The 23,473-nt window shown below is 41.6% G+C and overlaps 1 protein-coding gene across 8 annotated transcripts in view; it reads left to right on the forward strand.

Annotated features, from left to right (window-relative positions):
- Nucleotides 1-23,080, forward strand: part of Gigyf2 (GRB10 interacting GYF protein 2) — a 129,153-nt gene extending 106,073 nt beyond the window's left edge. For 5 of the 8 annotated variants that reach the window (XM_021170952.2, XM_029478474.1, XM_021171080.2 and 2 more), the window contains 9 exons: nt 412-570; nt 6,121-6,357; nt 9,171-9,293; nt 12,604-12,825; nt 12,929-13,134; nt 14,232-14,386; nt 15,861-16,045; nt 18,568-18,715; nt 21,338-23,069. In XM_021170952.2, coding sequence (XP_021026611.1) covers nt 412-570; nt 6,121-6,357; nt 9,171-9,293; nt 12,604-12,825; nt 12,929-13,134; nt 14,232-14,386; nt 15,861-16,045; nt 18,568-18,715; nt 21,338-21,405 — 1,503 coding nt within the window. In that variant the 3' untranslated portion in view covers nt 21,406-23,069. Of the gene's footprint in view, nt 1-411; nt 571-6,120; nt 6,358-9,170; nt 9,294-12,603; nt 12,826-12,928; nt 13,135-14,231; nt 14,387-15,860; nt 16,046-18,567; nt 18,716-21,337 lie in introns of all 8 variants that reach the window. The other 3 variants (XM_021171109.2, XM_021171152.2, XM_029478478.1) reach the window with 2 other exon arrangements.
- The last annotated feature ends 393 nt before the right edge of the window (nt 23,081-23,473 follow it).

Below are 23,473 nucleotides of genomic sequence, written 5' to 3' on the forward strand. Positions count from 1 at the left end.
GTAGATCAGGCTGGCCATGGAACTATAGTGAGCCTCCCACCTTCATATGAGAGTTCCATATCTGTGCCTAGCTTCATTCGTTTGTTTATTCATTTTCCCTAAGATAGAGTTTGTCTGTGTAGTGTTGGCTGTCCAACTTGCTCTGTAGCACAGGCTGGCCTGGAACTCAGAGATCCACCCTCTGCCCTGTGACCTGAGAGCTGGGATTAAAGTGTGCCACCATGCCTGGCTTGTTGGTTTTTGTTTTTGTTTTTGTTTTTTAATCTTAATATACCTGCCTTTTCAACTTAACATGGTACTTTTCACTCCAGATCTGTTCTGTACTTAGGAAACTTAGTAGTTCATCACCTACTCCTCTTCAATTACTGGTAAGTGAGTTTCACACACACTTCACTCTGTTGTTTTCCTTAGGAGGAGGCTCTGCGGCGCCAACGGGAGCAAGAGATTGCACTAAGGCGGCAGCGAGAAGAGGAGGAAAGGCAGCAGCAGGAAGAAGCTCTTAGACGATTGGAGGAGCGGAGGAGAGAAGAGGAGGAAAGGCGGAAGCAGGAAGAACTGCTACGCAAGCAGGTGGCCAGACACTGTGCTCTGTTTCTTAAAGCTGGGGCAGGGGCAGCTACTGACGCCTTCTCAAGGTGCTCACAGTCACCAAAAGGACTGATTGATGCAGGCTTTTTACTTCTGTCTGTGGTCTTTATCTCTTCAAATGAAACATGTTTTCTGAGGGAAAAAGAAATACATCTCTCTGATTTTCTTCATCTCTATGGTAAAAGCACACTATGGTGTGGGATTTTTTTAAATGTATTTTTTCATTTTGAGATGGTGTTGCTCTATGTAGCCTTGTGTGACTTGGAACTCATTATGTAGTTTAGACTAGCCCCAGTATCACAGAGATCTGCCCATCTCTGTTTTCCAAGTGCTGAAATTAAAGGTATGCACCACCATTAAAATAAAAATCCCTAATAGCATGGATTTCTAGGCTTTGTATTCTTTATATGATTTTTTTTGTGGCATGTTTTAAAACACTTAAGTTTTTTAATTTTTAGTAATGTTTACACTTCCCCACTAATTTAGTTTTAGCTTTCTTAGGTATAGAATCTTTATATTCTGAAAAAACATCCTTTGTTAAGTAAATGGTTTACATCTTTGTTCTTCTTAAACTGTAATTTGTCTGTTTCCTTAGTCCTTATTAGCATCTTTTTACAATTACAGAATTTTGTAGTTTTTGAGAATTCCTACACAAGCATACTATATTTCTACCTTATTTCTACCCTGTCTCTTCCTCTCCGACTCTTTCTTTGTCACTCTCTAACCCTTTTGTACTCATGCCTTCCTGTTCTATAGCTATTTATATCTGTATTCCTACACAAAAAACCCCATTGAATCCACCTACTTATATCTGTATACCTACACAACCAACCTATTTTTGTCCACCTGTTGTTTAGACCTGACCACTTCGGATTGGGAAACCTATCAGGGGAGCTTGCCTCTCTCTGGAGAGAGAGCCTTTGACTCCTTGTAGCTCTTTATATAGGAGGAAACTTTTCTCTGTAATAGTTTTCTCGATTTATGTTGATATGTTGATGTGGTCTTTACAAGACTCGTGCAGTCAGCCATACTATTATAGAAAGTTGGTGTAGCATCTGTGCCATGTCTCTAAGACATTGTCTTGTAGCAGCTGTCCTGATCCTTTGGCTCTTCTGATCTTACATGATGTTCCTTGTGCCTTAGGTGCAGGCGTCATATTGTCCCTCTTGGAAGTGGCCATAATACAGTCATTAATTCTCTAGATTTTGAACAGTTGTGGATCTGTAGTAGACTACATCTACTGCAAAAGAAATTGCTTTGATAAGAGGTGAGAGCTGTACTTAATCTGTGTATAAGCATACAATTAGAAGCTACTACATGTAGGAGCCTGGCAGGAGTATGTTCTCCACCAGGACCTGTGACAGACCATTCTAGCCACAGGTTCTTCTCTAAGCTTATAGTGTCAGGCATGAGTTCTCCCCTGTTTAGCAGCCTTACGTCCATTTAGACATCTCTTGGTTACTGCCAAGATGTAAGTACCACTATAGCAGTATTGGAAATATCTCTGCCAGCTTGCCATTGTTGTAATTTATAGGTTTTATAGCTGGGTAGGGCTATTGATTACTTTTCTCATCTGGCAGCCTGCAGAGCACCTTTTGACACTATGAAAGCTAGGGAGGAGGCTTCTAGGTTAGCACCAGCTTGATCTCTCCATTTCTATGATCAGAGTGTGTCATGTCTCTAGCAACAGGTTCTCTCACCTTCAAGTTCTAGGAGGCAACCAAGGATCATGGTAATAAATAGCCTCTGTTGCTTTTGGGGTCTCTTAGTCTCCTGACCAACAACTGGAAGGGAAGTGTTCCTTGCCTGGCACTTGGATTTTTGTTAGGTTGTCTGTGGCTCCTGGGCAGTAGGAATAGTATCTCTCTGTGTTGGATGATACAGTCTGTGGAACTGTCTTCCCTACTATTAGCCTGCAGTAGACAACTGAACACTTCTCAGTTCTTTCAGCTGCTCCATTTTGGTTCAGTCCCTATGTAGCTTAGGTCAGCCACTGGTTTCAACAGCATTGAGAGCTCACTCGTCTCTTACGTGATTCCTTCTATTATCCCTCCTTGTAGGTCTGCTTTTTAACTGCAGCCACTCCTTTGTCCCAGAACTCACACTTTTGGCATCTCATGGTACATAGACTCTGTAAAACTAGATAGTACCTTCAGGAAAAAAGCTGGAAATTTGCAAATACTACATTTTTGGGTATTTGTTTTGCAGTGCTAGGGATTAAATCTGGAACCCTGTATGTACTAGGCAAGTGTTCTTCCACTGAGCTAAGTCTCCAACCACAGATAAGACTCTTGTTTCACACTGGTGTTGTGTTTGTTGTTACTGTTAATTTGGTTAGATTGGGTTTTCTGTTTGTTTTTGATTCTTTAAATTTGTTAAATGTTTTTAAGTTACATATGGGATTTCGGTCCATTCATGATATTCTGGCATGGAGGGAAGCCAGACCCCCAAAGCATTGCATTCTAATATTTAAGTTAAATTTTATCTTTAGAATAGTTTTAGATTTTCAACTAACTTGAGAGAATAAGAAAGCACTCATATGTATCCTGCATATAGTTTCCTCTGTTGTTAATATCTTAAATTAGTATGGTGTTTTAGTAACAGTTATAAGGCCAATTAATTATTATTATCAAAACTCCATTGCTTATTCAGATTGCTTAAGAGTTTTCTAAACACCCTTTTCTGCTATAGTGTTCCATTCATAACTAACCACATTGAATTTAGCTGCCTTGCTTCCCCATGTCCTTCTTGGCTGTGACAGTTTATCATACTTAATTTTTTGAAATATGTTTTTAATTGAAATAAAATTATATCACTTTTCCTCCCTCTAGCCCTTCCTAGGTACCCTCTTTTGAACCCCTTCCATGCTTCCCCACTCTGGGGTGTGAGTGAGTGAGTGTGTGTGTGTGTGTGTGTGTGAGTGAGATATAGCTTGCTGAGTCTGGTTTTGTTGTTTGTATGTATGGTTTTAGGGCTGACCGCTCTTCCTTGGACAACCAGTGAGGCTGTTCTCCATCTCCCAGCACTCATTAGTTGCCTGTAATGTCTAGGGCTGGGACTCCTTGACATTTTCCCTCTTCCATGTTATCATGTCCCTTGATATTGCCACTGTCTCTGTCTTGTTGATGCAGCCATTTCTAGGAGACTGACAGCAGACTTCCTGGTGTTCTGGCTCTTACAGTCCCATCTTTTGTGATATTCTCTAACCTATGGATACAAGAGCTGTGATGCAGATGTATCCATCAGACCTGGGCTTCCCATGGTCTACTGATCTCGGCATTGTTGTGTCCATGTATGGATTTTTTGTTGTGTTTTGTTTTTGTGGTAGTCTCCATTTGCTGTGAAGAGAGGCTTCTATAATGAGGAATTGTAGCTTTACTTATGGGTATTAGGGTAAAATTTAAAATTTGTAGTAAGGAATTATTCGGGTCTAGCAACCTAGTGGTAGTAGATTCTTTTTTAAGGTCCATGACCTTGCAAGCCCCTAGAATTAGGCTGACTTTCCATTTTTATGCATGATTTCCCCTCTATTGAGTGGATATTACATCTTTAGACAGCTGTTGGTTGCCACTGCCATATGAGTGCTATTCATTTTGCCTTTTTGCGTACCTTGCCAATACTGGTAACTGTTATACAATGAACCTTTGAGTATTGAACCTAGCTCAGTCTTGCTAAGTATGTGTGCTTCTTTGATTTTTGATGACCTTGGTAATTTTAAGAAATACGTTTCAGTCTATTAGGCTATCCCTTTACTGAATTCCTTGAAGTTTTCTTATGAACAGAATGGGGTTTTAGGTGTTGGGCAGAAAGATCACAGAGGCAAAGTGTTGTGTTGTATTGTTTCTTCAGTGCCAGAGACTGAACGCAGGACCTTGAGAATGCTAAGCAAACCATCAACCCCTGAGCTACAACCCCAAATTCAATGGGGTGTTTGCAATACATTTTATGAAGGATACATGTAATATATTAACATGCCTATAACTGCTAACCTTAATCATTTAGCTGGTTCTAAACAAAAATTCCTTTAAAAGCCAAAATTATATTAGAAAAACAACATGTGTGTTAGTGCCTGGTACTGGTTATCATGCTCATTTTCTGATGCAGTGTTACCCCCACTGCGTGCCCCCCCCTTCAAGGTTGTGGGGTAAGGTTTTGAGACAGGGTGTGTATTACTGTGTAGTCTACTTTGGCCAGGAATTTGAAATATCTGACTCAGCCTCCCAAGTGCTGGGATTATAGATAGGTCTGTGTCACCATAACCACCCAAATGTTATTAGAAGGTTTTAGGAAGCAGTCCATCTTTAACAGAATTTGTGGATAGAGGAATAAATGCTAGAGTTAGTAGACTTTAAAGTACAAACACTGAAATCACCTCACGTGCCAAGGAGATGTGGCTGTAAGTCGTCCACTGAACATTATTCTGCTCTAACTCAGCGACATTGTCAGGGCTCAGGTCACTTGGATGTCTCTATTCCAGATCTTGGTGGGCTGACTTCTGCTTTTGTGTTTTTTACTTCAGGTTGGGACTTTTGCATGGGACCCTCTTGTTTAACCTCTGCCCCAAAAGAGAATGAGTTTTCTCTATATTCTTTTTTGTTGTTCATTAAGGGTGTCTTTAATAGAATTCTCCAAGCAGATGTCACCTTGACCTAAATCTTTACTGTTCCTAGTTACATTTGGAACCTTTGAAACAACATTTAGCATTTTAAGTCTCTGAGGTGGCAGAGTTAGGCTATAGGTTAAAACTGGTTTTGTTTGTAATGGAGATGTCCTTCTTGGCGGGGGGGGGGGGGGGGGGGGGGGGGGGGGGGAGCAGTGGCAAAGATAGTCTAGGACAAGTGTCTGAAAGAGAAATTAGAAAGGAAATAAATCTACTTACCAAAGGCTCATAGCTAATCGCCATTTAGGAGAATGATTTGTCTGGACAAAGGGCATTCCAGGTATAGCAAAGCCTTTCTGCCAGGGGAGGACACTCAGCACTGAGGCAAATGAACCAGGCAACATAGTGAGCTTGTTTTGAGGGAGGCAAGCTGGAAGAAAATGAGTGCAGGTGAGGGGAAAGCAGTAGATGTTAAAGAATCAGTTAAGGAGAGATATTGTGAGGACTCTAGGGCCTGTGCCTCATAAAGACTGAGAGTCTATTTGATGATTTTTGAGGAGTCACTGTCTCTAGGCCCAGCTGAGGTCTTAGTGGCTTCTTGCAGAGCACCCTAGAAAGCTTGCTCAGCCCATAGTACTGAAATGACATTTCCAGGAGACTTTGTCCCAGCATGTGGTGAGCTACATTTGAGATCAGAACTTCCACCATAGACCTTCTAAGTGGCAGTTCTATAATCTGTTAAAGTCATATCCTGGAACACACAGACCTTTGTGACCCCTGTAAAGCTTGCTTCTTCCTAGTGTCATACTAAGCACGATTTTGCTTTATCATTTGTGTATCCCATCATGATTGACACCTTTAAAAGCAATATGGTTTATCCCTCTACAATTAATAAAACATATTTTTCCTCTTTGATTTTTCCTTCTGCAAAGGAAGAGGAGGCTGCCAAATGGGCCCGGGAAGAGGAAGAAGCCCAGCGCCGACTGGAAGAGAACCGGCTGCGTATGGAGGAGGAGGCTGCCAGACTTCGGCATGAAGAAGAAGAAAGAAAACGGAAGGAACTGGAGCTGCAGCGGCAGAAGGATCTGATGCGTCAGAGACAGCAGCAACAAGAGGCTCTCCGAAGGCTGCAGCAGCAACAGCAGCAGCAACAGCTTGCACAAATGAAGGTATAATTCTAGATACAAGAGGAACCACTTGGGTTAAATATTTTGTTGGCTATTTGGTTATCAACAAAACAGAATGTGATGCATTGTTAAGTGTTTAAAAGAAAACCACACATATATGAGGATGGGCCAAGCAGCGGTCTGGAACAAACAAGTTAGTTGACTTGGTCCTTTTCAGTAGGGTTCTGTGGCAGTTGAAGTCACTCCTCTTTACCATTTCAACACCACTGACAGAAAAACCAAATTGAAAAGAACATTAGCTGCTGCGAGAGCAGCAGGCACAACACCACCCTACTCTTCTAGTGGGAACCATGACAGGCTCAAAACAGGTGCCTTTGGGGACTTGTTAAAAACTGGGTAAAAACCAGGCCAACGATGTGGGTAGCACAGATCTTTAATCTCAGAACTCAGATCACAGAGGCAGACAGATGTCTTGAGTTAGAGGTGAGTGTGGTTTACATAGCAAGTTCTTGGCCAGCCGTATCTACACAATACTGCCTCCTTGCCCCTGCTTCCTTTCCCTCTTCCTCCCTCTCTCCCTCTCCCTCCCTCCCCCTCCCTCTCCCTCTCCCTCTCTCCCTCTCTCTCTCTCTCTCTCTCTCTCTCTCCCTCTCTCTCNCTCTCTCTCTCTCTCTCTCNCTCTCTCTCCCTCTCTCTCTCTCTCTCTCTCTCTCTCTCCCTCTCTCCCTCTCCCTCTCCCTCTCCCTCTCTCTCTCTCTCTCTCTCTCTCTCTCCCTCTCTCCCTCCCTCCCTCCCTCCCTCCCTTCCTTCTCTTTTTCTATTTTTCTATTTTTCTCTTTCTTTTTTTTTTAAGTGTCAGGGAGTAGAAATCTGAAAGTAAGTACTATTGGTGTTGAAAATGAATACTACACGTCTGCTAGAAAGGGTGTGGTGGTGAGGCTGAGTAGGAAGAGCCAGCGGGAAAGAGCTGCCTTGACCCAGTTGGCAAGCCCATTGTTGACTACCTAGATCTGAAGGGTGAGTGTCAGAGTACGGCAGAGCATGGAGTGAGAACTGCTCAGAGTTGAGTGGAGGGGAAAGTTAAGAGGATGTTGGCAGGTATGCTCTGCTAACTTCATGTTGAACCTGAAATTAGCTTTAGTCCCCCCTGTCTTCAAGGAACTCACAGGATAAAGACGTAAAGAGGGACTTGGAATCCAGTGTAGTGAGCAGAGAAGAGGAGATGACGTTAATAAGGCAGTGCTTCTCAGATCTATCCCCTGGATCTTGTAAGACAAGGAAATTATGAGAACTCAGCAAACTTGTATTTAAATATAAACTCTGATATTGGTAAAATATGAGAGTCACCATTATTCAGACTCCTTCCTGACCTAAGGCAGCTTTGGAACAGTCATTTTAGGAATAGAAAGAACTTTCAAGTTGAGTCGTTTATTTTGGGGGTGAGGGTTATGAGAGAGGTATTATGTCTTGAAAGTTAGAAACACTCCAGGAGAGATCTTGAAAGCAAATTACTAGAGTTGGAGAGATGGCTCAGTGATTAAACGTTCTTGCTAGCTACTTTCCCTAAGGATCTAAGTTCTATTCCCATTGACCACATTACAAAGCTCCCAGACATGTGCCTATGGCTTGAAGGGAGCAATTGCTCCTGGAGCTGGTCTTCACTTTCCCATGTGTTTCTTGAGGACTGAGCTCAAGTCCTGAGGATTTGGTGGGAGCCAAAAAACCTTTTTAAGAGGCCGTATTGCAGGCTGTAGTAACTGAGGTAAGGGGAGACAAAGCTCTGAGTAATTCTTACCATGTATGCCTGTTTCCTTTCTTTATAAAGATTTGAGACAGTTTACATATAAGCATTCTAAGTAAAGACAAAGATAGTCCCCATCCTCCTTTCGTCTTTTAGCTTCTCTGACCCTTCTTTGCCTCATCAAAGGACTGCTTTGAGAAAACTGCCATACGGTTACTATATTGGACCAAAATGGCTAAGGGCTGAGCTTGTTGATCTGTTGAGGACATTCATATTGCTAACATTCATGCCTATACCTGGCACTGTCACTTCTGTCCTCAGCTGTCTCTGCTATTTATAGACCCATTTTCCTGGGGTGCTGCTTAGTGTTCTTATCCATGCATATACTTCATACATACAAAAATAAAAAAACCAGGTTAGCATTGGGGTCTTTGCTGTTACTTTTTGTTTAAGCATTGTAAGATGTTTCTAAATTCAAGTTTACCATTTTATTGGCCAAAGAAGAGCACAGAATTCTCTTAAGAAAATCAGACTTTGAAAATTTAGGTTTTTAGGACCACATGTTTATATTTTGTTTTGCTAATTAATGTAAAGGATAAAGTAGGACATTTGATGTTTAAAACAAGGTAGGTTTTCATGACTAGAGCTACATAGTAGCCTGGTTGTGTTACCAGCAACTCTCTTTGTGAGAGATAGGATAGAAACTGCCCGGCCTTTCATTCGCTTTCTGCTACAGCATTCTGTTTGGAAATCCTGGGTTTCAACCCTCTCATTAGATCCTTAGATAATGGTCTTTTATGTATTAAAAAAAAATCTTAAACTAATTTAGTCACACTTTGTCATTTCTTTTGATTTTGACTCTGTTGCTAGATGTAACAGACTTCCACCTAAATGGGAGGAACATGTATTCATTAACATATATGTGTGTTTTTAGTTATTTTAAAATAAACATAGGTTGGGAGCACAAGAAGCAAGCCAACTTAGAATAATGTGGAAAAGGAGTTTTGAAATGAATATTGTTAAGTTGAGGAAAGTAGAAGATCTGAGCATAATGTTGTCACCCTTCCTTATCTCCTGACCCTCGCCTGCTTTGTCATGTGCTTGTTGTTTTTAGCTTCCCTCTTCGTCAACGTGGGGTCAGCAGTCTAACACAGCAACATGTCAGTCCCAGGCCACACTGTCATTGGCTGAGATCCAGAAGCTAGAAGAAGAACGAGAACGCCAGCTTCGAGAAGAGGTAAGCAGTAACAGCATCCTGGTTCCAGGCAGCTTAGTGTGCACTGTGGACTAACGGCTTTTGATGGTTACTGTCAGAATTGCTGGATGCCAGAAATTAGCTCAGTGTTACTAAACCTTGTAATGTGGTTTGGGCCCTTTGGCATATATGAAGATTTTAATAGGAATAATAAAAGATTGGGTAATATAACCATTTCCTGGAACTTTATCTTATGTGTCTGAGTGTTATGCCCACATGTGTGTCTGTGCACATGTGTGCTGTTCCTTGAGGAGCTTGCTTGCTTCCATGTGGATCTGGGTCCTTTGCAACAACAAGTGCTCTTAACCACTGAAAGTTCCAAACAGTCCTAGAACTTTCTAATGTAGCTCTTCAGCTTTTATTTACTTCATAAAGAAAAGTAGATAGCCTTACAGCTATGTCCATACAGAGAACACTAATGAACTCAAATAAATAAAAAGAAGCAGATATGAGATTTGAGAGGGGAGTTGGAGTTAGAGTGGGAGGCAGACATTTCCAAAATCCATATATATAAATAATAAATACTATAATATATATGTGTATGTGTGTATTCAGGATATACATGTATGTGTGTGTGTGTGTGTGTGTGTGAGAGAGAGAGAGAGAGAGAGAGAGAGAGAGAGAGAGTGAGAGTGAGAGTGAGTCACCCAGTAGGCCAAAGCATTTCTCTACCTTAAAATTGCCTTCTCACTTTAATGTAAAAACAAAGGATTAAACTTTACTTTTGGAATAACCTTCTTTTAGAGAAGAGGGTGTTTCAGAGCAGAGTATTTCTGTTTTCAAGGCTAGAAATCGTTGTCTCTGTTCATTGAAAAGTTAATGTGAACAAGAATCAGAGTCCCTCCAGGCTCCCCACGCATGCACAGTAGGCATTCTGTTGCTGAGCAATGTTCCAGCCAGTGTTTTGCCCTCAGCCCCACTTCTCAAAAGTTAGCATCTCACTCTGTTTATTTGAGTATATTCTTGGAACCTTTTATTGTCCTGTATCTTACAAGCATGAAATGCTTTTCCATGCTTATTTGTCACATGGAGAAACCCAAGATAGTGTTGCTAGCTTTCTCTTCTTTGGAGCACCCTGTCTGTGGCTCTCTAACCTGTCCAGTTTGGACATGCTCAGTGCTATACATCTCTTGATTTTATCTCCCCCCACCCTCCCCCCCATTGCAGTTGCAGTCAGTTGCATGATTGCCCTAGATAGATTTTGGTTTCTACTTTTTTCTGCCTGTCTTTGTACCATTATTGGTGGGCACATTTCCTCAGTTTAATATTTTATGTTTTCTGTTGTGCTTTTAGCTTATACTATCTTGTTTTAAATTTCTGAATTACAGTGCTTAGCTTTTTATTATTTTAGTGAATGCACCATCAACTTAGGGCAGCATTTTTCTGCCTTCCTAATGCTGCGACCTGTTATTAAAGTTCTTCATGTTATGGTGACCCCCAGCCATAAAATTATTTTGTTGCAACTTCTTAACTGTAATTTTGCTACTGTTATGAATAGTATCTGGTATTCAGGATATCTTGATATGTAACCCCTGTGAAAGGGTCATTTAACCCCTTCAAAGGTGTGGAGACCTATAGGTTGAGACCTGCTGCTGCTCTAGGGATATTATTTGCTGATAGCTTTAAAAAAGCCAATTCAGAGGTACAGAGATGGCTCAGCAGTTAAGAGTACTTGGCTGCTCTTGAAGCTTGATTCCTCACACCCACATGGAAGTTCGCCTCAATCTGTAACTTCAGTGCTCCTCGGTCCTGGTGCCGCACGAACATGGTACGCATGTATGCCTGCGGGCAAAATACTCATCTCAAACACATGAATTTGTTAAAGGCAATCCCTATTTTATTGAATTTATGCATTTATTTTGGTCCCTTCCTTTTATCTCAAAAGCATATGCTAAATGTTTAGTGGTTCTGAGCTATTTGTTAAGAGTCTCAGAGCTGGGCTGGTGAGATAGCTCAGTGGGTAAGAGCACCCGACTGCTCTTCCGAAGGTCCGGAGTTCAAATCCCAGCAACCACATGGTGGGTCACAACCATCCATAATAAGATCTGACTCCCTCTTCTGGAGTGTCTGAAGACAGCTACAGTGTACTTACATATAATAAATAAATCAATCAAAAAAAAAAAAAAAGAGTCTCGGAGCTTATCAGACATTCTGCTATACACGTCTTGTTGATACTGTTAGGTTTTCTGTGGGCTGTTTGTTGGGAGCTCCCTCTTTTATTTGTGCTTCAGCTTATTTGATGTGCTACACTGGTTATTAATAATGTGCTTTCCATCTTTATACATTTCTACCTAGATATTTATTTGTGTATGTGCACATACAAATGAAAGACATCAGGTGCTTTGTTTGCTTTCTTTGGTTTGTATTTTGTTTTGGAGACAATATCTCATTCCCCTGCAACTTTCACTAAGTAGGCTTCGCTGCTTAGTCCATGAAACCCAGGCATCTGTCTGTCTTTACCTCTGCAGTGCTAAATTGGTGAGCAGAGAATATACCAGTTTTTTTTTTCTTTTTCTTTTTCTTTTTCTTTTTCTTTTTCTTTTTCTTTTTCTTATTCCCTCTCCCTCTCCCTCTCCCTCTCCCTCTTTGTTTTTTGTTTTTTTCGAGACAGGGTTTCTCTGTGTAGCCCAGGGTGTCCTGGAACTCACTCTGTAGAGCAGGCTGGCCTCAAACTCAGAAATCTGCCTGCCTCTGCCTCCCAAACTCTGGGATTAAAGGCGTGCACCACCACGCCCAGTCATCCACACTTACTTTGTTATATGGGCTTCAGGGACTAGCCTCAGGTCCCCAAGCTTGCAGAGCAAGTACTTCACTCACTTAGCTGTCTTCCCTAGCCCTACTTTCTGATTAAAACATCTTGTCTGTGTCTGTTGTCCTTCACTGGTTTATGCTTTTATGAAGTCTATGTAGCTAGGCATCTGGTAAACACCAGAACTGTCAGTGCTTGGGAAACTGGCAGGAAGAGTTTCAATTCCAGACTTAGGTGGGCTCTGTATAGTGAAATCCCATCTCACAGCCACACACAAACAAATCTACAAAAAGTATATATTTACTTTCATTTTGGTGGAACTTTGAGAACATTTATTTTATTTCTGCACTTAACCAGAAAAGCCTTCTTTATTTGTAAGGATTCTATATTCAGTCTTTTGGTTTTCCCCTCACTACCACTTGGCATTTCGGTCTTAGTTTAGCCAAAAGGATTAACCCCATTTGGGTTTTAAACAGCTGTTGTGTCCAGATGCTTATAACTAGTGTAAAAACAAGTCCTGAGGTGGCTGCCCTTTTCCAACAGCAAAGACGTCAGCAGAGGGAATTGATGAAAGCTCTCCAGCAGCAGCAGCAGCAACAACAACAACAAAAACTCTCAGGTTGGGGAAATGTCAGCAAACCTGCAGGTACCACCAAGTCTCTACTAGAGATCCAGCAGGAAGAGGCCAGGCAGATGCAGAAGCAGCAGCAACAACAACAGCAACACCAGCAACACCAGCAATCAAACCGAGCCCGGAACAGCACAGTGGGTTTCTTTTCCTGAGCGCACGCTCATTGACTGCTTCTTGGTTATCTTTCAAACTGTCCTTTGGATATCGTTAACGAAAGTCTTTTTGTCTTTTTAACAGCATTCCAACCTGCACACCAGCCTTGGGAATTCTGTATGGGGCTCTATAAACACAGGTCCTTCTAACCAGTGGGCGTCTGAGCTAGTCAGTAGTATCTGGAGTAATGCAGACACCAAAAACTCCAACATGGGGTTTTGGGATGATGCAGTGAAAGAGGTGGGACCTAGAAATTCAACAAATAAAAATAAAAACAACGCCAGTCTCAGGTAGGGCTCATAATGAGTACACCCATGTACCTTGATGGGTGGGAGAAGAGGGAGGGTGGGAGAAGGGATATTAGATACAGTTTCTGCTTACGCTTCATCTATGCCCAAGCATGGAACTCATAATTTTGGTGATTGTTTTCTACCCAGTGAGACACACTTGATTGTTCCCTGGGCTTTTCCTACTGCTCAACACTTAATTCTTTTGCCTACTACATGGTAACTGTCTGCTAATAATAAAAAGGGAACACTTTTTGTTGTTAACAATGTTTTCTCTAGGTAACCTTGGTGGTTTTTTTTTTTTGTTTGTTTTTTAGTTTTTTTTCTAATTTGTATGTTTAAGCTGTACTAGAATGAACATTCCAAATACTTCTGTAATGGCCCTAAACTTACTATATGGCAAATTAATAATATTTCATCTTCATCTTTCTTTCCTTGGTAGCCAGTGCTGTTGGATGAGCATGGGTCTGTTATATTCATGAACTCAGATCCCAGCACTGACACTTAGTAGCTGTGTGACCTTGGGCAAGAGAGAACCTCTTTTGGGCCTCAGTTCCCTCATGGGTAAAATGAAGATAATAACTTTATGAGTGTAGTTGTAAGGAGTCAACAAACACACATGAAGTAGTAAAGTGCCTGGCATATAGTAAGTACTTAATAAATGGTGGTGGTGTCGGATCCGTTTTGATTGAAGACTTAAGGTAAACACATAGTTTATTGAGCTTCTTTGCCAGGCACTGTTATGTTCCAGGCCTTTGCTCGAGTATCTTCATTCCTTATTATAACGCAAGGAAGTATTGGTGCCATTTTGCATATGAGGAAACTGAGGCTTAGTAAATTTAACAGCTTACCTAAGGACATGGAGGAAGAACTTCATTATCTTCTCAAAATAGAAGCCCTGTAGACTAGGATATTAGCAGAGGTTAGTTTTTAAGGAGGTATCCAATCAAAATAATTGAATTTTTTTTTTCTTGTATAGAACTAAGAATTGGCTTACTGGGCAGCTGTCCATGTTGCCTATACAGTATTTATGGTATTATAGTATCATCACGTAGTAACAGTTTCTGGGAATATAATATCGCCCTATTGTTTTGCTTTAGTAAATCTGTAGGTGTGTCTAACCGGCAGAATAAGAAAGTAGAAGAAGAAGAAAAGTTGCTGAAGCTCTTTCAGGGAGTAAATAAAGCCCAAGATGGATTTACCCAGTGGTGTGAACAGATGCTTCATGCCCTTAATACGGCAAATAACTTGGATGGTAAGAATTGGGGAGGGAATCCCAGCATGTGGATTCAGAGAGCAGGGCCTTACAATGAGGTCAGCAGGTTGGAGCAGTAAGCCAGAATGTAGAGGATGAATTCTGTGGGGGCCAATCTGCACTGTCCACTAAAATCTTGACTCTTGTAGCATTACTTGAATTGCTATGGAAAAAACAAAAAAGTCCTATAAAATGATGCTCCAATAAATTGTGAGCAGTTACCAAGGATTACCTGCCAGCTGAGGCTGCCTTAATAAAGTGCAGAACAAAGGAAGCCATTGTTTCCCATCACCCATTTCATGGGAAATATTTGCAGCTACAATATCATGTGTAAGAGAAAGTTAAATGTCATAGTTGGGAACCAAAGTCAGCCTGCCCAATAGAGTACCAAAGCAGTGTGACATCATTTCCTTTTTGCTTTGGGAGGTGATGGAAATTGTGAAAGAGTAAGTAGACTTGCTTTGTATGGGCTGAAACTGCAGAAATAAAGGCACAATTTCAAGAAAAGCATATTTGTAAACAGAGAGCTAGCTCTTTAGATGGAAGTAAGTCCCCTTCCCACCCCTAGATGATCAACAGTGACTGTTGGTTGTCTAATAGAAGGGATTGTCTTAGCTGACAGACCAATGTGATAGCTGCCTTAAAGCCAGCAATCTTCAACACTGAACAGTGGAGAATTGGCCGGCTCCTTTGCCTCATTACCACATTAGCTAAGACTCTGAAGGTCTTCAGAGAAAACAGATTTGCGTAGTAGTGATGCCTGCCATCCATTAAGCACCTACCATGTGCTAGGCACTAGCTGGGCTAACCCATTGTTATCCCAGACACTCATTTTTTTTTTTTGCAGTAAATTGTGAAGATACCTTTACAAGGTAGGTGATATTATCCCCATTTTATAAATTAGGAAACAGAGGCTCAGAATGGTTAAGTAACTCATCAAGGTCACACAGCCAGCAGACTTCAGAATCAAGTTTTAAACCCATGTCTGTCTAACTCTGGTGTTTGTGTTTTTTCTGAAACCACACAGTTTCCATTTTCCACTTAAAATACATAATACCCCAATTAATTACAAGTTTCAGAAGATGTATATCTGGATCTTAAGTAACTGTCATGGTAGCTGGCATCCATCATCACACTTAATAAGTTGAATTAAAGGAAAAAAGGGAAGAATCCTCAAATTACTTTAGTTTTAGACAAATGCCTGTCAGTCATTGTAACATGTAGTTCAACCAACATTATGTTTAGTGAAGTCTGGTGTGTGTGGTATGTGTTTGATGCTGCTGTTGTGGAGTGCTCAACACTGATGGGTCTCTTTCATTTGTATTAGACAGATGAGAGTCTCTCCCACAGCAGCTGCAGAGCCTTCACTTTCCTGCTGTGGTAGTATGGTGACATATTAACACAGAGGCTGTGTCTCTGTACATGGGTTTGTTTTATTGTCCCATCTCACGTCTTCTTCCCTCTTTTACTGCAGTTCCCACGTTTGTTTCTTTCTTGAAAGAAGTGGAGTCTCCTTATGAAGTCCATGACTATACCCGGGCCTATTTAGGAGATACTTCCGAGGCCAAGGAGTTTGCCAAGCAGTTCCTTGAACGCCGTGCCAAACAGAAAGTCAACCAGCAGCGTCAGCAGCAGCAGCAGCAGCAGCAGCAGCAGCAGGTATAAAGTAACAGTGTGTACAGTACCTGTGAGTAGGAATGTCTATAAATGTTGAGAAGACAGAGAAGTTTAAAAAAAATTATTTTTATGCATCTAAAACTTTTCAAAATCTGTGTGTCCTTCACAGTACATGTCTGTGTAAATGTTCCAGATAGCAAAAAAGTACCTGAGTGGGTTTTTTGTTTGTTTGTTTGTTTGTTTGTTTGTTTGATTCATACATATGTTTTAGTTGGGCTGCAGATCATAACCCATGTATTGCTATATTCAATCCTGACAGCAGTGTCACTGTATATGGGCTATGGCAGGTATTTCCTATGCTGTTAAAGGAGATATGAAGGCACAATTGATCTTTGTTCCTTGTTGTAGCTTTGTTCTAAACCAGTGCTTCTCAGCCTTCCTAATGTTGCAGCCTTTTAATATGGTTGTGGTGACCTCCAGCCATATAGTTATTTTCATTGCTACTTCATAACTGTAATTTTGTTGCTGTTTTGAATCATGTTGTAAATATCTGAAATACAGGATATCGGATATACATACAGCCCCTGTAAAAGGGTTGTTTGACATTCCCCCCACCACCAAAAAAAAGGGGTCATGACTCTTGTCTGGTTTAGAAGCACTGCTCTATGAAGTCTGAGTGAGTAGGGAATCGGAGCACCGGCACTGCCTCTATAAAGTACACAGGGTTAAGTTCTTAAGTCTCATCAACACAGTGTCTAACTGGTGCATAGTGTGTCTCAAGATCTTGTCAGAGGCATTGTTGACAGTGTTGATTCCTTAATACTGATGCAGTGCGGCTGTCATTCTCACTTGTACATCTCACTGCACATCTTCTCCCTTGGATGCAGCACAGTCTTTCTGGGCTCAGAAGTACTCCATAGCATCTAAGCCTTAGACTTGGAGGCCAAAACAGAGATGTGAAAGCATTGTACTAGATGACTGACAGAAAGAGACACATGCTTATAGGGTGTGACTTGAAGTAGGAAGGTGGATACTCCCTTGCCCTTTGTCAGCTGAGAGCATGTGCCTTGGGGGTTAAAGATTGTTTTGCCTCTCTGAGCAAGTGTGCTCATAATGACAATAAAAAATAAACTTCAGTGACTTTACAAATGTGGGATCTTTGAGGGCTGGTAATATTTGTTTTCTGAAAGACAAATTGGCAAGGTTCATAAAGAGGCTAAAAATATTCATATCCTTGAACCACATTGTTCTATTAGACATGATAACAGTGTTGTAGATCCTATCTGAAGATGTGGGAAAATACAGTGTAGCACAAGGCATTTTAGATCTGTGTGAAGCAGACTTAGGGCTAAATTAAGAGGCAATGTCAGGTCTCCAATACCAGAACACAGTAGAACAGATGTCTTGGGACATTGCAGGAGCATGAGGTATGAAGTAGTGCAGAAAACACTGCACCTGTGGGGTGCTCTCCTGTATGCCCATTTAGTCCACAGTGCTTTCTCTGCTCCTCCCGTGGCACTGCCCCTGATCTTTGAACTGGAATCTAAGAACAACAAGAACAAAGGATTAATGAGCTGTCTTATAGTTTAACCAGTTAGCCAGTGTGTGGGCAGTATTCAGGTAACAAATCCATTCTGGGATTTCCTGTATAAGTAACATGGCTTTGGCCTTTAGTGTACCACCAACTGGTTCTCTGACTTGTGTACTAGAGAACGACCATTTTTTGCTGTGAGTCAGATGTGTGTATTACCATAGTGTTGATAACTATATGCTGTGAATTGCATTTCTTTTGTTTGTTCCCTTGTTTTTGTTTGTTTGGGTTTTTTGTTTGTTTGGTTGGTTGGTTGGGGGTTTTTTGGTGTTGTTTGGTTGTTTTGTTTTTTCCACAACAGGGTTTCTCTGTGTAACCCTGGCTGTCCTGGAACTTGCTCTGTAGGCCAGGCTGGCTTTGAACTCACAGAGATCTACCTGCTTCTGCTTCCTGAGTGCTGGGATTAAAGGTGTGAGCCACTATTGCCCGACTATATTGCATTTCTTAATGGATGACATAGACAACTGCATCCAATGGAAAACTTAGGGCTTCTGTTCTGATAGAGCTGAAGTGAAAGCCTGAAGGTCTAGGAGAGACTTTGTAGAGATAGCAGGCATTAAGTAGAGTGTTGAGAGTGAGGGCTGGTAGCTCAGTGGCCCACTCTTAGTGCTGGGACTGGGGTAGGGTTTTTTTTTTTTTTTTAAGATTTATTTTTAAAATAGTTTAAAATTATTTTAAATTGTATGTTGTGGGTCAGTGAGTATATACACATGAGTACACACAAGATCAAACATGCGATACCCCTGAAGCTGCAGTTACAGGAAGTTATAAACTGCCTAATAGGGAAGCAGCCTCAGTCTTCTGCAAGAATAGTATGCACCCTTAACCACTGAACCATCTCCTCAGCCAGAGGATTTTTGTTAACAGACTCAAACTTGACAAGGCAAAGGCAAGCCAGCCATTTTCTTAGAGCAGTCCATATCCATGTGCACTGTATAATTGTAGTTGTGTTGTGTTGTGTCTTGTTTCATAGGACTCTGTCTGGGGGATGAACCATAGTACACTCCATTCGGTATTTCAGACCAATCAAAGCAACAACCAACAATCAAATTTTGAGGCTGTGCAAAGTGGCAAGAAGAAGAAAAAGCAGAAGATGGTTCGAGCAGATCCCAGTTTATTAGGTAAGACTAGGCCTGGACTCTCAGGTGGGGTGGGAGGAAGGTTTTGGGTGCTGACAGTAACCAGATACATCGCTGCAGTCTTTCATGTAAAGATTCATTTTACTATCTGGTTTTAAGAATAGACAATATTTCCTGGGTGTGTAAGTGTAGGAGATTTGCCCATGTGCTAGGATAGACAAACTAGCAGTATGATTCTGGTCCTTCAAACTTTAAAGCCTTACTTAGAATTTCATGCAAAGATAACAAAAGTGGACAACAACAGTAGAGCTAGTTGAGAAGTTCAGGTGCTGATTCCGGCTGGAAGCAGATTTTCAACGAAGCAGTGCTTGTTACGTCCACTTTCTGTAGGTCCTGGGCAGCTGCACTGCCAGGACACCCACTTGTCTTGGCCAGTGAGCTGCAGGCCTTCTCCACTCTTCTGTGGTAGATGCCTCCCTATCTAGTACTGAGGGCTGTTGTCCTCATATGCAGCAGCTTCCTAAAAAAGCAGATGCCTAAATTAGGGCTGTAAATGACACCAGGGATGGTAGGGAACAGTATTTCATAAGTAATGAATGTAAGTTGCTTTGTTTCTTAAATTTACCCAACAAACCCACAAATAAATAAATAAAATGAATGAATGAACAAACAAACAAATAAATAAATAAATAGTGATAAATGAAATCCTTCGCTGCTTTTGAACATGAAGTTAATGGAAACTTGGCTGTCATAGTCGATTTTCTTCTTCTCTGGAGTGTTAATATTAAACATGGGTCAGAAACTATAAAATTCGGACAGATAGAGCTGAGCAGATTTCTAACTACTTGCAGCTGAGAAGCCCTTGTGATTTTAGCTTACAGGTGTGAGAGGCTGCTCCATGGGTGTTTGTCCTTGCAGTGTGGTCTTGGTCTTCTGCCAGAGACCCCAGCAGGGATGTCAACATCCCTCAGTACAGTGGGAGATGGGTCAGTTCTCTCAGACTTGGAGTCCTCCCTAATCATGCAGGGGAGGACAGCCAGCACAGGAGGAGGAGCAGAGCTTCCCAGTGAAGCCAAGTCACTGCCTACTTACCCCTCTTTCTGGAAATGCCTCTGAAAGTTTTTAATTATCTTTCAATTTTTATGCTTATTCATTTTCATATATTACTTTCCAATGGGTGTATTCCCTGCAAATTTATAGGTTGAGAAAATTTTCCATGCACATACTGGAAAAATAGGTTCCAATTTGATCTAAAGTGACCACGGAGAGCAGACTGCAAAGGAACCAGCAGAGGGAGCCCCAGCCTCACTTCACTTTTAGGCGCCCTTCACTCTTTTCTGGTCATACTAATTGTAAGGGTTCCCAGGGGGGCCGTGTAAACCATTTGGGTATAAAATATATAGCTTCCTCTCAGTCAGACTCCCCTTTGTAGAAATACAAAGACGTTGTCATAATCCTAAAAGGAAGCATGAGGGTGAGTGTTGTAGACCTAGTAGAAAGTGGTCTGTGGAGCAGCAGAGTGAGGAAATGCCCTGCCTTCATGGCACTCACAGGCTGCTGTTGCTTTTTGAAGTTGGAAGGCTAAGTTTATGCCTGACTGAGCTTCTAAATCAGTTAAGTCAGAGCATGTCTGCTAAAAAGCCTCACCTCATAATCAGCACAGTATAACATCAAATAATCTTTATTTCTCAATAGCTTTCTCTTTTCCTATCTTGATTAATATTAGTTGATTTTTAAATTACATTTCTTCTGTGGTATGCAACTTGTTGTTTCTATCTCACTTAATTTGAACTGAAATCAAACAAACCTGCTTCAGAATAATAAAGGCAATAAATAGCTCATTTCATAGACTGCTGGGCTTTAGGTTTTTAGACTTACCAAGTAAAACCATCACCTGACAGATACAAACACTAAGCCTTTCAGTATTTCCAAGGGAAGAATGGGCTCTCAGGTGGGTGATGAGTTTCTGGTTGAGACTTTGTATGGAGTTTGGTGTACTCACATCTCTCTGTGTGTATGGCCTTGTCACACAGCACCTTTCTCCACAGCTTCTTGGTTAGTAAACAGGCTTGTTTATTTTTTTAAATCTTATTTTTGATCCTGTTAATTAAGCTATCTTATTATGCAAGACTTTATTTGTTATTAGAACATTTCAAATGCGTATTTATTTGAAAATTTAAACATTGAGGTACAAAATGAAGGTGTAAAAAACCCACCCAGTACCAACAACCGCAGTAGAGTGGAGGGCGTTGACTGTTTGCTTTTGGCGTCCACATAACAGCTGAAACAGTTGAGGATTCATCCAGGGCTAAGGAACTGGGAAGCTTTCTTGGAGTTGCTCACTCTCAAGAGGCCTATCACTAAAATTCTTATCAACTTATGGTTATGGATTTTATTGTAAAAGTCCCTTCATGTGACCAGTAGTGTTAGGTATTCCAATGTCACAGTGTTTGTGAATACTGTCGGTGATGCCTCTCCTAAACTGATTCCATTCCAGTCTGACCAGAGATCCTTTTCTGCATAAGTCTGCTTGTATCTTTCATCTTGTCTTTCTTCTGTACCCAGTTTAGTGTAAATCTTAAGCATAAGAGACTTAAATTCCAGCCAGCTGCTTGAAATTGAACCACTTGGCAGTTGCTCATAAACTTATTTTGTCTCTTGTAGGGTTTTCAGTCAATGCCTCGTCAGAGCGACTGAACATGGGTGAGATTGAGACTCTGGATGACTACTGAGTTCCTGCCGCTGTGCCACCCTTCCCACTCCTGCCTAGTGACCATGGTTTCTCCTCATTGGACACAACATACGTTCACCATTTTCTCTGTCACCCTGCAACAAATCACAGAACCAATCATCTCAGGCTTTTTTTTTTTCCCTAGCCCTTTGTGTCCAAGATTACTTTAAATCACTGTTGGTGAGCATCTCAGACTGTTCCTAAGTGGACCAGACCCTTGTCTCGGGGGCAGCAGTTGGGGATGCTCCCCAGCAGAGCTAATGTTGCCAGCACACATTCACTGTGCGTTGATTCCATCTACTGTCTCCTGGAAGTGTGTTGGAATCTGCCAACAGCAGATCACTTTCTCTTACCACTGTTCTTGTTCTGTTTTGTTCTTTCTCCCCACCCCTCTGTTTCACCCCATACCGACAAAGGGCCTTAACTGGTGCAGTCATGAAGAGAGTTAATGGCTAATAGACATTGGCCAGCAACAAATCACCCCTGGGCAGTAACTTCTCTATTGCCACAGGCAGGCAGAACTCTGTCTATAAGTTGCATGACCATTGTTAACGTGGGGATTGCATCAGAGGCCCTGAGAGGGGTGTAGATTGGCTTGTTTGATGTTGCACACCCTCGCTGTTCTTTCTGAAGAAAGGATGTGTGTGTTCTTCATTAGATAGTGACTTTCTAAGCAAGCTGTGTTCTTCCCTAACATATTCCAACGTTACTCCTGGACAAAAGAAACCCTATGGCCTGGGACAGGGACTTAATTTTCCTTTCATATAAAAACTGATCTCCCCTCCTCCCATAAATATTTTTACTTCAAAGGACTAGGACCAGTTTGTTTTGGGCCCTTATGTGAAAATTTGTCTCGTTTTAAGAGGCATCTTTACCATATGTATGAATTTGTGTAATTTCAACTCGGATGGGGATAAACTTTTGCTTCTGATAAAAGCTGGGAATTTCATCTGTTCCTCAGAGCACTGTGTGCATGTTTTGCCATGGCCCTGAAAAGGTCTTGTGAAAAGATTCTGGGATGGCAAGTTGTTTGCCTTTTCTGAAAAGAGAACGTACAAAGCCTGACCATCTTTAAGACCTTCATCCATGGAAACCACTATGCAGGAGGATGCAGTGGGGTATGGGGATGGCAGGCACAGGAATGGGAGGCCTGCTCCATAGCAAGTCCCAGTGTACTCAAGCTCTGTACAAACAGACTCTGACTGCTTCTGCTCCTCGCCTGATGAACATCACCTGGGATAGTCTAACACCTCGGCGGCAGCTGTGGGTCGGCTGGGCCTGTGCAAGTGGTGCTGTGGTGGGCAGTTCAGCATCTGTACCTGGACAAGGCTGGAGTTGCTCTCAGAGCAGTTTGGTATTGGAAGATTATATTTGGTTTCTATTTTTATTATTTTGCATCACCATTCTCCCTATCCCTTCTTGCCTCTCTCCCTCCTAAATGTGTACAATAACTATACAGAGACTGCTACAAACTTGTAAATAGTTTTTGGATCAAATAGCATAAGGAGATAGAGAACCATTAAAATGTGAGACTCCTCTCCTTTGCTTTGTAAATTCAAAAGGGGGGGTGGGGAAGAGGGATAGTTAAAATGTTTACAAAACTTTAAGCTCCCTCGGAACTTTTGCCAGTGTGGAGGAAAATAAAAAAAATTAAATAAAATGTGTTGTGGTCTCTCTGAGCGTCTTGTACTCGCCTCTCTTGAGGCCCAGCTTGGCATGAAACTCTCCCTCTTGATGGCATGGAGCAGCCGTGGCACCACAGGCTTTGGAGATGAGAAGCAGCCTGGGCCACTCTGAGAGGAGCAGTGACTAGGCCTGTGTTTGGGAAGGTGGAGTCCAGTTGAAGGTTGGGAAGCCTTCTGTACTGAGCTGGAGACTGGAGACTGCTTTTGAACCACAGACCCTCAGAATGTCCTTCCCTGAACTTGTCCAGCTCTTCTAAATCAAACTCTCTCTGTTCCAGCAAGATAAAAATAAATGTAAAAACAAGCTGGGGTAGAGTGGACATATTAGGAGAACAGAGCCATCTTAGTCATGGAGTGTGTCCTTTGTTTAACCAAGAGCCTTTT

The sequence above is a fragment of the Mus caroli genome, chromosome 1 (assembly GCF_900094665.2).
Source record: "Mus caroli chromosome 1, CAROLI_EIJ_v1.1, whole genome shotgun sequence".
Lineage (NCBI taxonomy): Eukaryota > Metazoa > Chordata > Mammalia > Rodentia > Muridae > Mus > Mus caroli.